This window comes from Halichoeres trimaculatus, unplaced genomic scaffold, assembly GCF_033239565.1.
Source record: "Halichoeres trimaculatus isolate MK-OKI-2021-1 unplaced genomic scaffold, fHalTri1.1 fHalTri1_scaffold_4, whole genome shotgun sequence".
In the NCBI taxonomy this organism is placed as follows: domain Eukaryota; kingdom Metazoa; phylum Chordata; class Actinopteri; order Labriformes; family Labridae; genus Halichoeres; species Halichoeres trimaculatus.
Genome location: NW_027437182.1, coordinates 21,378,661 through 21,394,057, shown reverse-complemented (window position 1 = coordinate 21,394,057; position 15,397 = coordinate 21,378,661). Strand labels below are relative to the sequence as shown.

At 40.9% G+C, this 15,397-nt stretch overlaps 1 protein-coding gene across 4 annotated transcripts in view; it reads right to left on the bottom strand.

The window, feature by feature from the left end:
- Positions 1-15,397, bottom strand: part of cracd (capping protein inhibiting regulator of actin dynamics) — a 31,999-nt gene that overhangs the window by 8,076 nt on the left and 8,526 nt on the right. For 2 of the 4 annotated variants that reach the window (XM_074669217.1, XM_074669218.1), the window contains exons 2-5: positions 11,756-11,880; positions 2,113-2,281; positions 1,494-1,626; positions 1,255-1,410 (exon numbers count right to left, since the gene is read on the bottom strand). In XM_074669217.1, coding sequence (XP_074525318.1) covers positions 1,255-1,410; positions 1,494-1,626; positions 2,113-2,281; positions 11,756-11,816 — 519 coding nt within the window. In that variant the 5' untranslated portion in view covers positions 11,817-11,880. The remainder of the gene's footprint in view (positions 1-1,254; positions 1,411-1,493; positions 1,627-2,112; positions 2,282-11,755; positions 11,881-15,397) is intronic. The other 2 variants (XM_074669221.1, XM_074669220.1) reach the window with 1 other exon arrangement.

Here is a 15,397-nt window from a genome sequence, read left to right as displayed (position 1 = left end):
TTGCAAAAGATTTTTTCTTTTTCTGCAAAAGTTTTTTTTTTTTTAAGTTTGTTTTTTGTTTTTCACAAAATATTTTTACATTTCATTAAATTCTTATCATTTCCTGAAACATACTGAGTCTAATAAACTGGTTTTATGTTTTTTTTTTTTTTTTTTTTCAGTTAACCCTCAGGGCAACCTTTGGACACCAACTTTTTAAGATGATTAAATTCAGATCACCAATGCTCTTGTTATGGTACCTTTGCAGTACATAATTTGTCACAGTGGTGCCTAAACCCCATTGACTGTGTAATATATGAATGTAGTCTTCATGACGTCCCCCGTCTGTTCCTGATACAGAGCAATGAAGTCAAATTTTGACAGAAGCCATATTGGAAATGTTGACTCAAGAGGCGGGCTTTGAGCCTTATTACTAACAGCTACAGGACGCTATATGAGCTGGGCTTCTGATTGGACAAATTCACAACCTTAATATCTTCTTAACCACTGAGTTAGAAAAAATCTCTTTTTTAAACTGGATATTGCTCCTTGCTCCCTAAGTGCAACCACTTGTCACAGTGAGCATGTGTGTGAGCAACAGACTTCTGTTTATTAGGGTCCTCACCCAAAGGGCGAGGGCACCACTGTATTTGGTCTATTTCTTTATTATTCGTCCGGTCTTTCAGCTGTAATTTGACCCCCTGAACGTGCTCAAAACTCACTAAAATTGGCACATACCTCACAATCAGCAAAATTTTTTTATATGATACCAAACCTGACCCCCAACATCCCATAATATGCTCTCTAGCGCCACCTGGGCACACAAAATGACCCTAGCGGCCAGTAGGAATGTCGTAGAGAGTTCAAACAAACATCACAAACATCTTTAAGAGATAAAGACTGTCAAACTAAACATTTGATGTTTGGTGAAAATGCTATCTGTAGAAAAACACACAAAAAGTTTCAGCATCATCAAAAAAATTTAAGTCTTCTTTTGTTAAATTCCTGTAATCCAGCCTGAATCCAGCCCTCTGACTTCTTGGATCAAAGTTATCTCACTCCAACTCAACTTCATAAAACGGGACAAGCTCACCTGATTTAATACAATTTTATAATCCTCTTTTCTCTTGATCAACCAGTTTTTAAGGTGTTATTTAATCTAAAATCTTTAATCTGATCAGATTACCCTTAGAAAGCTGGGCCATGCACTACAAAGGCTTCATGTGTGATCCTGAAGCAGTTTCTTTGAAGGTGTGTGAACAGATAATCTGTTACCTTTGTCTCTGTGTGTGCCGGCTCAGTTTCCACCTGAGCTAAAACCCTCAGAGGACTTCTGGGGACCTCCTCCTCGTCTGAGCTCCCCTCATCTCCTTCACTCTTCCTCAGAGAAGGAGGCCTCTGACCAAACTTTATACCTTGTGCAATCTGCCTCTGCGTGGTTGACAGGAAAAGAGAAACATGATTAATGACAGGTTGTAGCACAGAAAGCGAGGGCACACTGGTTTAAAGCTCACCTGCAGATTCCTGACTTTATCCGAGACGTTTTCCTGCGACATGCTGAGATCCAGATCGGGCTCTGTCGCCGGCTCCTCTGGAATGAAGATGCTGTCGTGGGAGAGAGCTCGGGATCCGATGGGATTTAACTCCCTGCGGGTAGAGAAGCAGAAGGAGATGAGGAGACGGAGTGGGAGGAGAGTCTTCAGCGCTGCACCGTGTCATTACTGTAAGTCATTCATTCATCATGAGCCGGCTGCAGCGTCGCTCCGCAAATCGTTTTACACAATGAAATGAATGACCTCTTTACACACCAGCACTTTCAGAGCTTCAATTAAAGGCGTGTTGAGCCTTTTACAAGCTGGATTTAAAGCAAATTCTCAACCGTCTCTCTGCAGATTGTATAACCACAGCTTTTATGAACATTTATCAGACTCTCACTTTCATTTACTCGAAGGAAAACCTCAGATAAGACCAATATATGTGGATCCTTACTGTCTACATCCATGCCTTATGTCATTGATAAGACTTTTTCCTGCAGCTTTTATCGCCCATGAGTCAGCAGACCAAAGGGAAAGTTCAGATTGTTCATGTGTTACTCAAACAAACCATGGGAAAAAATGAAAGTGAAGTTTTTACCTCAGATTTTGATTGGACTCCTCGTCGTCAGATACGACTCCATTGCACACTTCCCCAGTAGAAAAGCTCGTCTTCAGCTCTGCTCCATCAAATCCCCCCTTCGCCTCCCTCTTCTTCTTCTTCCCAAAGAGTCGTCTGAAGGGCTGGAATTTGCCCTGTCGCCTTCTCTCTGCCGGCCAAAAGAAAACAGATGACAACCACGGGGGACGAGCAATCAGATCATCAATCCTCATAATCTCACACCTCGGGGCTGGATCAGGAGCAGGACAGTGCCGATGGGCGTGTTTTTGTGTGTGGTTGATGAAATGCCAGTGATTGAATTAACAGAAGATAAATGAAAACAAAGCAGATGGGGTGAAGAAGGAGAAAACCTTGGCTCTGGTTTGGTTTTACTTACAGGAAGTGGGGGGATAAACAACAGGCATAAAAAAGGAAACACCCACAGACATAAGAGGCTCAGAAAAACTGTGAAGGATCCCTGAGTTATTGGCTCAAAACTGGATAAAAAAACATCCATAAGTGGTCCTCAGGGAGAAGGGACAGCAGTGACTACACTGAGATGGCATCCTGGCTGTACACATAACTACAAGAGTTAAAGAGGAATCCCATCTTTTAATATCTCGGCTCTATTTTCACAGGTTTTAGCACAGGAAAGACGAGGCAATGACTATAGAAAGTGCTTCAACCTGCAACAGATAAGGGGGCGATAGTGGCTGCAAAGTAATCCTTGTACTAAATCAAGGTGGGTTCAGTTAAAGTTCTTTATTCGTCACTGAGCTGCATTGTCTTGCTGAGTCAGTCTTCTTCAGTGCGACTCTAAACACAACACTGTGTGAGACAGTGTAACAGAACGAAACAGATGAAGCAGCAGTAAAACAAGTCAGCTAGTCATCTAAAATGATTGTTTTTGCCAACAGAGTTTAAAAACAAGTCATAAGTCAACTTTTACAGGAATAATCCTGCTCAATGGCCACTTCTGGGCCTCTATACATTTGTGTGTCAGTGTCTGTGTCCGCCTCAACCCTCTCCTCTGACTGTATGCTGATGTTTTGGTTGTGTCAGGATGTTTCTGGGTAGAGAGTAGCCATCCTCAGCCAATCACAGCACAACCAGTGCACAAGTGACTTTAGGTGTTGATCAAAGCAAGTGGAAGAAGGTATCCTGAGCAGTTACGATGGTGGATAGGGAGCAGAGGAAGAAAAACACAACCAAAGTGAAACAAAACAGCAAACAGATGAAGCTTTTTCCTAAATAAGGGTGAAGCTTGACTCAACCTTCACTCGCTTTTAGGCACTTGGAGAGAAGCATGGGACAAATAGTAACGCCAGCTGACTTTCTGCTAAGTAGGTATGTGTCAACATGCCAAGTCAGATACACAGCTTTTGAGTTTCTCCTATGTGGAAATGCAATGCTGCAGGTAGTTGCTGGACCAGTGAGTGTGTTCACGTAGTCACGGTTGGAAGCAGTAGGCATGTGCTGCCGCTGGCCCTGATCCAGGAAGGAGAAGCCCAATATAAATGATGTGTTTACTTAACGTTTGTTACTGAAAATTCCTGAAGACCCTAACTTTAATACTATTATGTATAGATACAAAGGTTATCTTGTGTGAACAAGATACTCATCTTGAAGACTTTATCTTATGGTTTAAGGCCCTTTGTACAGATCAATAGGTTAGAGATGATCTCACCAGCTCTGCTGCTGGTGTCTGGATTGCAGGACAGGACGCACGTCCTTGATTTAGCACGTTATTGGGAACTGACATTTTTCCATTATGTTTAGTATAAATAAGACTAATATGGGTTATGTTTTTAGAGGATTATACCGTTTACAGGGTTGTCCTCCAATTCTTTTTAAAATAACCTGTTCTGACGTGATCCTTGGTGGTTCAGGGATGATTCATTTTAGATCTGATTTAATTTGATTTGAAACAAGTTGCTGATTGAGTATCAAGTTAAAGTGTATCAAATATAAATGAGAAGTATCTTAAAATAAATAAATGTCCTGAAGTTTTTTTCCCTCCCTGTTACATAAGATGTGATTTTCACCACAAACTTAAAAAAATAATAATAACTTAAAGCTGCAAGCAGCATTGGATGGTTCCTCGCGCTCTTGCCCCTCATGCTGGTCCTTGTGGCCATTTAACCTCCTATGTCAAGGTTCCATCCCTTTATGTAGTGTGTGTTTGAAAACATGGCATTTCCCTCCTTCAGTGAGTCACATGACCAGCTGCACTGAACTACTAATGAGTGTGTGACATCATCAACTGCTGCTCTTTGAGGAGTTAAATTCACAAAATTTTTGTAAACAACTCCTCATAGATGCCACAGTTTTACCCAAATCTGTGTAAAAATTAATGTTTATGTAAGAAATTTTGTCAGAAATCAATCCATGTCATTTTCAAAGCTGTACAACTTTTACTTTTTTCTCTAGAGGCCCAAATGCAGCAGCTTGTATAGTGCTGAAGGCTGCACTCTTATTCATTCTTCTTCGAAGCTGGGAGGACTTCTTTGTGGTTGATCAACTTTAAGGGCTCATCATTCGCAAAACCGTGTCGTAAATAACAACTTCCATAAAAAACTTCTGTAAAGCAGGGTGTAGTCTGTCATGTGAGCCAATTTCAAGCTGATACCACTTATGGTTTCAAAGGAGATAATTTTTTTTAGAAAGGGTAAAACTGTGGTGAAATTTTATTTTGAAAGGCAAACTCCTGGCTTCCTGTTCGAGAAAGGTCTATAGTGATCCTACCTTTTTTGAGCGTCTCAATGAGATGAACATTTTGACGTTGGTTTGAACTCTCTACGACATTCCTACTGGCCACTAGGGTCATTTAATGTGCCCAGGTGGCGCTAGAGAGCACATTATGGGATGCTGGGGGTCAGGTTTGTTATCATATGAATTTTTTTTGCTCACTGTGACAAGTGGTTGAGTGAGCGCTCTGAACATTTTTAGCAAAAAATAAATAAAACAAACCAACCCTGAAATCTTAGCCTTTTAGGTATTTATAACCAATGCTACGTAAACGGCCCTCAAGCTAAGGTTAATGACAGGGTCTGAGACGTCACAACTTTGAAAACCAGTCCACTGACCAATGCACTCAGTTCTGTAATGTGAAGATCAGCAACCAAATTAAATTGTTAAATTTTTACACCCCGAACTTTCGCTTAGATGTGTGTAGGAGTACATCCAAAAGTGCATAACAAGCACAACCTAAGTTAATCTTCCATGTAGTTGACTAGAAAGCATGGCCTTGATTGATTCTCATGCTCTGCCTGCTTTTGTGATGCAGTTGCGCCTGTATGCTTTGCTCTAAGGTGTTAGCTCAGGCTCAAAATACTTCATGATGTTTTAACTCTGTCTGATACAAAGTGCAGATTAATTTTCACTTCTGAGCTGATCCCTTTGGGAAGTTTTTTGAAACTGAAATGTACCGCTCCAAAGCTCAGTGGTATCTTCACTCCGAGAAAGAGGAGATGCAGCAGCTGCGAAACTATGGCACACTGAGGGGACAGAATAACATTTAAAAACCTATATACCTTTCACAATTTGAGGTTTGAATTGAAGTTTTCTATGAGTGGAGTACTTTTACAGGGTGATGGTTTCATTCTGCTACCCCTGACATGGGTTTTCGCAGAGTAGTGCCATATTTCGAACCTTTTCTAACAACTTTGTCATAAATACATTCAATGTGGCGACATGATCAGTAGTCACACTTAACTAGACATTTAAATATTTGGTCCACTATCAAAAATACCATAGGCTCTTTAAGAAAGGAAATGTGTGTCACTTCATGCTTGCTTTTTCAAGCAGAATTTTAAGATGAACACGTTTGTTATCTGATGAAAACTGAAGGAAACTACTTTAATCATAGATTATTAACACACATCAGAGCTCATTAGTCGGTTACTTTTCCTAATTCCTCAGCTAAAGAGGCAATCCTTTTATCTGTGGTGAATTAGTCTAAAACAATAGAGGAGCCGTGTCTCCGTGATAAAACCGCCTGATAAGACAGAGCAGCTCGTCCAGCTTTCATCATGAGGAAATGAAATTATGTAACGCTGGACTCTTGGTCGCTGTCGTTATTCCCTCCTGTCAGGAAGCTATAAACCCCGACACGCTGAGGCTGGGCTGGACGTTTGTTAACGCGATGTTTTCATTAATCCTCACGGTGATGAGGACAGCTCTGTTAAACCCTGTGTTTTGTCTCTGGGTGTGCATCGTGTGTGTGCCTACGGTGCGTGTGTGTGTTCCTGTGGAGGTCCTCTGGATGAACTAAGGTTACACAGCTACATGGCCACTCTACACCACAGAGCAGACGGGCGCTCTCAGGCTCTGTGTATCCCTTTCAGAGCTATAAGTAGCATCTGGTGTGGGGTTTCACTCTGCATGCAAAGCATCATGGGAAATGATACAGTTAAGTCATTTTCCCAACCAGATCTGTACAGAAGAGTTGATGTATGAGATGTTTAAACACATAAATCTCTAATCAAATCATTTAAATCAATGACGGCACCAGCAGGGACAGTACCTGACTCTCTAGTGAAACTTCATCTCATATAAGCAGCTTTGAGATGTGCAGCATTTCTCTGGACTACAGTGCACGTATATTTTCTTTTATAAGATAGACTAGAAAGAGAGTGTATTTTTATTATCTTGGACTGGATGTCTGAAATTTTTCTCTCCAGCAGAGGCTTAAAGCTCTTATCTCCCTGTCACCTCAGCTCTACTTACAAGTTTAATCTCTGCTGTTGTTTTAGATAAAGTTACTCAGAGAGGTTTTCATGAGTGATTACCAGACATAACTAATGCTTTTATAATCCTCTCCGTCTTTTTAATCCTTTTTTCCTCTCTTATTCTCATCCTTCGCTGTCCACATATTAAGGACCTCAATGTCTGTTTTAGCCTAGCGTCAGATTTCTTATAGCTGCAACTATCGATTATTTGATGTATTGCTTAACCTGCAGATCATTTTATGATAAACAGATGAATCATTTAATCTGATGTCAGAAAGGTAAGCAATCTGAAATCAAAGCACATGTCTCTTCCTCAAACCCTCTCCTCTCTGTCTCTGTGCCTGTGAGCAGAGAGCGATGTTTCTCTGTGACACTGATGTTCTGTTCCCCTGCAGCACGTTTGTCCAGCATCACTGTTTTTTACTCCAACACAAAGCCCATAATGCATTGCCACGGGCCGCTCAGGCGTGAAACCAGAATGGACATTTTTTCCTGCAGCGTAGACGACTGAGCGGAGGCTAACTCTTACTCTCTGTCTGAGCTTTTAGTGCACTGGACTCAGACCTGCTGCTGTTTTATTCTGGACATCAGATCTGAGGGATGTTTCACACCTGGTGAAGGTAAATCAAACAGCAGGAGGCTGCGCAGACGGCTGGTTAATCCAAAGCAGCTCTGATAAAATGCAGCAGCTAACTGACCCCGTGTCGATGCAGGCGGCAGAGTCGCATCCAGGGCGCTGTGGAGTCAAGTAATGGGTTTGATAATGGATAGTTGGTCTTTTTATCTGAGTGCACTTGTTTGCTTCTTTGTAGAGCTACAGTGAGTAGATCAATACCACTTTCATATCTGTTAGCAGAGCTTAGCATAGACATGGGCATGTCACAGAGACCACGTCCACGTTTCATACAGTCAATTTTTGTTATATAGCAACCTGCCACTGAAACAACAGTGTCACGCACACAGGTCCTGTATGAAATACAGAAAGCAACCAAACTGGAACTCCTGAAATGTGTAACAGGCCAAAATATACCCTCAGTATGCAGGGTTTGAGTGACCCAGGCCAGATTATCCCTCATTATGTCAGTAGTGATGAGCATAGAGCATGAAAAGCTGGTGATGCAGCTAGTCTTCCAAGGTTCAACGTAAAGTGAATTCGTTATAAAGATGCACTATTTATACAGTGGCTCTTACACACTTACTATACAATAACTTTTTTTTATTTGAAATGTACTTAGTTACTGTGCTGTTTAACAAGTTAACCCACACACTAAATGGTAAAATCTGCTAGCAGTTCAAAAAGAACAGTTTAACTCTAAGGGATGTGTCATGTTAAATGAAATCAAATGGAGCAGTTCTTAGTTCATAAAAACGTTAATTCTTCAAACAAAAAAATAAAAATGAAAGTCCAAATTCAAATTGATTTTGTTTAAATAATAATAAAAAAAACTATCAGTTTTTGAACTATGACAGTATTCACTCTTCAGTTGTTTTGTGCAACAAGTTTGGCTTTCAGATGTTCTTGGTAAACTCATATTATTCACCTGATTTCTTCTTGTAATTAACAATGAAAGAAATGTTAAAGTACTGTTTTCGTTTACAGGTATAGTTTCTTATTTCAACTAAACACTGTACACAACATCCCTTGTCTAAGAGAGGGATATTCTGGCCCAGAGGGGAATAGTGGACTAGTCTGTTTTACACTTGGGTATATTTTGGACAGGGGGTTAATTTGGCCTGCTACACCTATAATCACCAGGGTCTTATTGAGTAGTTGGAGTTATCACTTAGGAATGGGCGAGTACCGATACCAGGCATCAGTATTGGGCCGATACCAGCCTTATGATAAGGTATCTTTTATAGTACTTGTGAAGGCTGCTGATACTAGCAGTCCATACTCAGGGCAAAAAAATCCTACGTCCTCCTAGCCAGTAGTTTGCACTACACTGCTGCGGTTTGACACCACAGCAAATGTACATCAGGTCCTGTTTAGACAAAAAGAATGAACCAGGGACAGAAAACAGTTCAACTGTTTTATTTTGTACCTCAGTTTATCCAAATTTTAAAAAAAATAAAATAAATAAAAAATAACTCAGACAGTTGTTAGTTTTGATTTCACCCCTTTGTTCAATCATTTAAAATAAATCATAAACTCAGAAAGAATTGTTTGTGATTTTCTTTGGACTTAATGGCAGAGTGTACTGCCATTGTTCAAAATGATCTGTCACTGTTAATTCAAATCTTATGTATTAAAACTAGGGATGTTTAAAACCACTTTTTTGCAATTAACAGTGACAGATCATTTTGATCAAAGACAGCACAGTCACTCTGCCAGTCCAATATAAAACAAATAAATCTTTTTGAGTTTATTTGTTTTAATACATTTAAAAAAAATAATATTAAAAGTGCACAGTAAAACTAACAACTGTCAGAGTTTAAGTATTTTTTAAAGTAAACTGAAGTGCAAAATAAAAAAGTTTAACTGTGAACTCTCCCTGGTTCATTCACGTTGTCTGAACAGGACCTGACGTACGTTTGCCATGGTGTCAAACTGAAGCAACTGGAGGCAACTACTGGCGAGGAAGACTTGCTCAGAGTAAGATTTTCTTGCCTTGAGTATCAGCTGCTGGTATTGGCAGCCTTCATGAGTACAGATACAATGAAAAAGGACTGGTATAGGCCTGATACTAATACCTGGTACTGGTATTTGCCCATCCCTAGTCAAAGCCACCAGTGGTATCATTGAGTACCCAAGAGGGAGTACTCGTACTGGTATCTGTCTGAAAAAAGTGGTATCAAACATCCATACTGACGCTGATTAGAAATTTAGAACATGCTCTCCTGTATCTTTCTTGATTTGTGACAGTATTCTCCTTTAAAGTATCAAACTCTCTATCTGAACTCATAAATCCTCTGAAGCTGATCACAAAGTACATTTTATTACATTAGTTTCATTCACAAATCAAGACTTTGGTTACATTTGGATTATATTGTATATGGACTTACGTTTATATGGACTTTAAAATGTGGTGGATTTTTTCCGAAGTTAAATAAAAATTAACAACTCCACAGTAATGTTTTACATCATACTAAAGACACACGGTTACAGTTCAAAGATGGCAGTTTTTTATTTTTTTTAATGTACTGTTAGAAAGCTGGCTGCAGCTCCAGGACTTAGACCTAGCCGAGAAATAGAAACTACTGATAAAAGTCACTATTCTGCATATCTATTGTTTGAACATCTCCTTCTTTCTAGTTTTATTTCTATGTGTTTAGTGCAGCGTAAATCTCCCCTCTCATGAATGTTCCCTGTTGTCCTCTGTCTGCAGCTCCAGGTCACAGATGTGTAGTTATTTGTGTTTTTTTATATAAAGTATTTGTCCCTGATTCACTCATTTTTCTCACTCAAGCGCATGACGCCTCATCAGATTATTTTGCATAATAATTACACCCTTAATATCAAACAATGCACAAAAGGCGATCACAGAAGAAGACACAGCACACCTCTAATCTAGTCAAACCCACCACCACACCACACACTTCTTAAAGAGACAGTAACACCTTAAACTGAGGTTATTTCCTCCTCATCAAGTGAACCAGCTTTTACGTACTGTCTCTTTAAGATGTCTCATAGAGCACTCTTTTTCCTATTTACCTGGGCCTTTGGATTCGGTTACCTCTAAAAGCATGTCATGCTTAGCTTCTGTGGCGTCCGTGGCCATGGTCACTGCACGCCTTGGCTGTGGTGAGAGAAGGAGGAAGTGAGGTGATGTGGGGATGCTGTTATACTCTTTAGAGGAGTGAGCAGCTGAGAGGGGAAAGGAGGAAGCTGCAGTCTCTCACATCTCCCTCTTTTGTTGTTTTGCTCTTCATCGCCCCTAGCATCATCATCAAAAAGCTCAGCCCTGTTAGCGCTTTCAGACTAGCTCGTGGTGATTGGCTCGATAAAGGATCCGCTGTTTTTAAAGGAAGATGAGCCCTCTGAGGCCTCTCTGTTTCACATTTTGGTGGAGAAACGGGGCTAATGAAAGGTCAGCTGTACATCTGAAAGGACAATAAAAGGCTGAGGGGGTGGGGGGGGGGGGGGGGGGGTGCAGATTTATGCAGCTTAAAAAGGTTGTTTGCAGCAGACTGAGCTGAAGGCAGGAGTATCCACACAAACCAGCTCTCCTGCAGATCTCCTAATCCAACAACAGACCTCATACTGATTCCTGAATCCTTACACACCTGAGTGCAGCACGTCAGCTGAGCCAGAGGTTTTCTCATGTTTTGCAAAACTACAAGCAACTCAGGCCAGAGGTTACAAAGCTAGACAGTTCTGAGAGTCTTCTGCAGGACCAGCACGCCATGGGCTTCCTTCCTGAGCTGGACAGACGCTCTCAGAAATGTCCCCCTTCCAAAAAAAGGCTCTTTGTCCTGTGTGACTGGGGCCAGCGCAGAACAAGGAGCGAACAAGCATGTTTGGTTGTGTGAGAACAGAGAGAGTGTGTGTGACTGTCTGCTGGTGTCAAGAGAGTTTCTGTGACTCTCTTTTGTTTGTTTGTCTGTTAGTTTTCACGTGTTGGCTGCGGGTCCAGATGATGAGCAACTGTCTGTTTTGCTGTTTTTTGCTGCAGAGGACAGACTTTGGAGCAGCCTGAGATGGGATGAGAGAAGCACGAGGAGCGGCCATGTGCTCTACACAAGCAGAGAGGGAGACGTCTTTGACAGGGATACAGCTGCATCAGGGCACGATGCTGCGTCTCAGCAGCTCAGCGCCGTCTGATGGAAGACGGAGCTCTGCACCCGAGCGGCCCAGACAGCCACCAAATCCCAGCAGCATGGCGTTAGCAGGCGGCTAGGTGCCATAACCGTACAGCACATGTAGCTTACTGACAAAGCAGACAGACGGACGGTGTAGCTGTGTTAGGGTTTACCTATTTCAGCTGCACAGCTTGAGATGGCTGCACACCACTGCAGTAAAACCTTAGGGAACATCGATCTGCTCTTTTGCACAGAGCCTGTTTAAATCAGATGAAAGTCGCTGCTGCCTCCACTGTGGCTTTGGAAGAGAACGGTGGAATAAATACAGACAAAAACAGCAGGTTTGGGTTTGTTAGGGATGTTAGCATCAGAGTGGAAAAACATGAGCAGAATGGACACGTGGAGGGATGGATGAAGCAGATCTATCAGGACGTATGAGGTGACGGGAACATAAAAAGTAGACCTACAAGACACGGCACCTTACAAACACCAACAACTCTGCTGTCTGTCACAACACGTGAGCAGACACGACACACAACAAACCATCATCACCTCAAACAGACGGAGGCAGGTCAGCAGGTACAAGCATGGCATGTTTTCCGCCTAATATATTCAAGTGTGCCTGGTTTTTTATCACACAGCACTCAGCAAAGGTGGTTTGAGAAAAGCTGATACAGAAAACACACATCAGAGGTGTGTGGTTTGTGATCAGTCAAAATACTGATGCACAAGCTGTAATTTAGACATGATGTGGTAAGTACAAGAACAGTGTTCACCCCTTGATCAGCTGTTTTTCTAATATTGCCATCGTTGAGAACAGATATAGTGGAAATCAATGCACAGGTTGAAAATCACTCCATAATACATTATTACTGCATCCACTGATGCAGGTTCAAATTAGGGATAGACTGATTTTCGGGCCAAGTATCGATGCTGATATTTGGAATTTTGACACATATTGTTATCAGCCTTTTTTTGATCCAACAGCTGATAAAGATATTTCGGAAAACTTTGATTACTGCAGAAAACTTTAGGAGCTATTTATTACCTCTGCCAAGGAGGTTATGCTTTTGGGAGGTTTGTCTGTTCTGTTTAACTCAAAAAGTAACAAACGGATCTTGATGAAATTTTCAGGAAATGTTCAAAATGGAATGAGGAAGAAGTGATTACATTTTGTAGATGATCCAGATCACCGTCTGGATCCAGGACATTTTCAAATGATTCTTTATCATTGTGAGATAGGGCTGTTTTCACCATATGTGTATATAACTCTACGATAAATGGTTGGATTGCTTTGCAAAACAATACAAGAAAAGGTAACCATAATTTCTGACAGATGTAAAAGTAGGATCCAGATCCTGGCAATATTCTGGTCACTAAGATCCTGAATATGAAATATGTGCTGGGTCATCATAATTTTAAACACTGTCAGGTAACAAATTATTGTACAAACCTGCAACTAACACCAAACTGTAGCAGACAGTCTGCTGAAAGGGAGTATATCATTAAAGTAGGATTAAAGTCGCGTGACAATCACAATATGCTTGGTGGAGGTCTGCGCTTTCTGAGTGCTTTTCCAGCTTTTTTAAGTTTTCATTTAGTTTTATAAGATACTCTGCTGAGCCTGGGAACTGTTTAATGAACATATGCACAAGGACATTTAAACAAAGTTAAGTGTTGGAGTTTTTAATTATTCAAATTTTGGTGTCAATATTATCACTTTTACTACAAATGCATATTGGCTCGAATACCGTTTATTAGCCTTCCTACTAATAATCAGTATCATATCAAAAATAATGGTTTATCTCTAGTTCAAACTGCACCATTCAAAGAGGAAACCAGAAATAAACATGATCCAGAAACAGCAGAGACTTTTGTGAACTTGTTTCAGATGGACCTATGGAGAGCAGAAAACCGTCAACGAATAAAAATCTGACACTCATTTTGGAAATCATGGTCACTGAGTCCTCTGCTCTAAAAAAGAGGGGGACCATCCAGATTGTTCTGAGCTAGCATCCCTGATGGCTCAGGGATCATAAGAGTCCATGGCATGGGGAGCTGACATATCTGTGAAGGCACCATTAATGCTTACAACATATCTCAACTCTTTCTCACATCACAACAAACTTATTTTGATGTTAACACAGACGTGTCAACAGAATTTTAAATATTAACCCAAGTGAAGTGTTAAATCACATTATTTAGCAGTTATGTCACCAGTGGACTCTTACACTGTGTGGTCTGTTTGTACGTTCAAATGAATCACCAAGCAGCACATAAAGTGATGTTAAGCTGACGGCAACCTTTGTCCCGTAATGTCTATTTTAAGCACTAACACCCAGTTTTCATTAAAGTACCCACGTTTCCTCCTGTTCTATCCGTCAGCCCCTCCCACCTTTGTACCAGACAGACTGTACAGTTCACGGAGATCACACGTGGTGTTTCTGTTCGTGCTGGAGCAGAACGTGTGTTAGAGAAGCTGTCTTCAGTTTGTCAGACTCAAACAAGATTCAGTTTCTCTTCAGATGTGTGGACGAGTTGAAAGCTGCCTGCAGACTTTTCACATCTGCATCTCCGGTGATCAGACTGAAGTATCTGCTCTCACACCTTTCTGATGTCGGGAATTATGTAACTTGGAGACGGCTGGGTTTGAAAATTGTCTTTCATCGCTTGCAGCTTTCTTCCTTGACACAATCATTTCTGTCACATTCAATTTTTAAACAGTTTGAGTAAAAAGACACTTTAAGTAAGTTCCACTGTGCACAGATTTACACATATCAACTCTAACTCTACCACTGAAGGCCTTAGTTCTTAATCTGACTCTTCCACTGCAGGTGCCTCAACTGAATAGCCTATAAAGGCTCAGTTTCTCTAGAAGACAGAAATGAAAAAAGTGACTTTAGGCTTATCCGCATCATGATGTTATTTCAGCAAACTTAAAGTTCCTGCGAAGAGTTTCTAAGCGATCTTGAGTCTCCCCTTTAGATATATGTCTGATTGTAATCCACACTTTACAATGAGATTAGCAGCACCATTAAAGGTTATTTCTAAATGCTTTTCCTCATCGACTTGGTCTAGTCGGACAGGACTGATTTGACAACACAACACTGGCCGACAGAGTTTAGCAGTGAGAAGAGAAGAGAGATCTGTGTTTTTCTCTGCTGAAAACAATTTTTTGGATTAATGTTGTAGTGATTGTGGACACTGGAAAAAAGACATTAGAGCAAAAACAAGGTTAACGGGAGAGTGATAGAGCACAAGCTACAAGCTATAGGCTAAAACACAAGCTAAAGGCTAAAACATAAGCTAAACTGTTTGTGATTATGTCCATTTCAACCCACATGCAGCAGTTATTCTGTTCAAACTTCAGTGATGCTTGAAATACGTCTCCCAACAGATACATTTGCAGTGAAGCTAAATTTATGTGTCCATGTCTGGCAAAAGTAGGATGGCTGCGTATTACCTGACGGAGCAGCCACATAGACGGACTGCAATGGAACGGATCTAGAGTAAGTTGACACACTGACTTGAATGGAAACCTGTCTGATCCACAGAGACACACTGCAGACACATCTAGTGTATTTCAGTCGTAAGCACTTGTTAACCAGGATTTGCTAATGTTAACAGTTACCCACATGTCTAACAGCACTGGGCAGTGAGGAGCACTAAATATAGCTGAGTACTGCAGTACAAACTGGGTTTACAAAGTTTGCTTATTGTCACATTTCAAACAATTGCTCTGTGTATATACATTTAAATTCATTACTTTGTCACTTTGTGTCCAGCAAAAAAGTTGTCTTGCTCTCCATTTATTT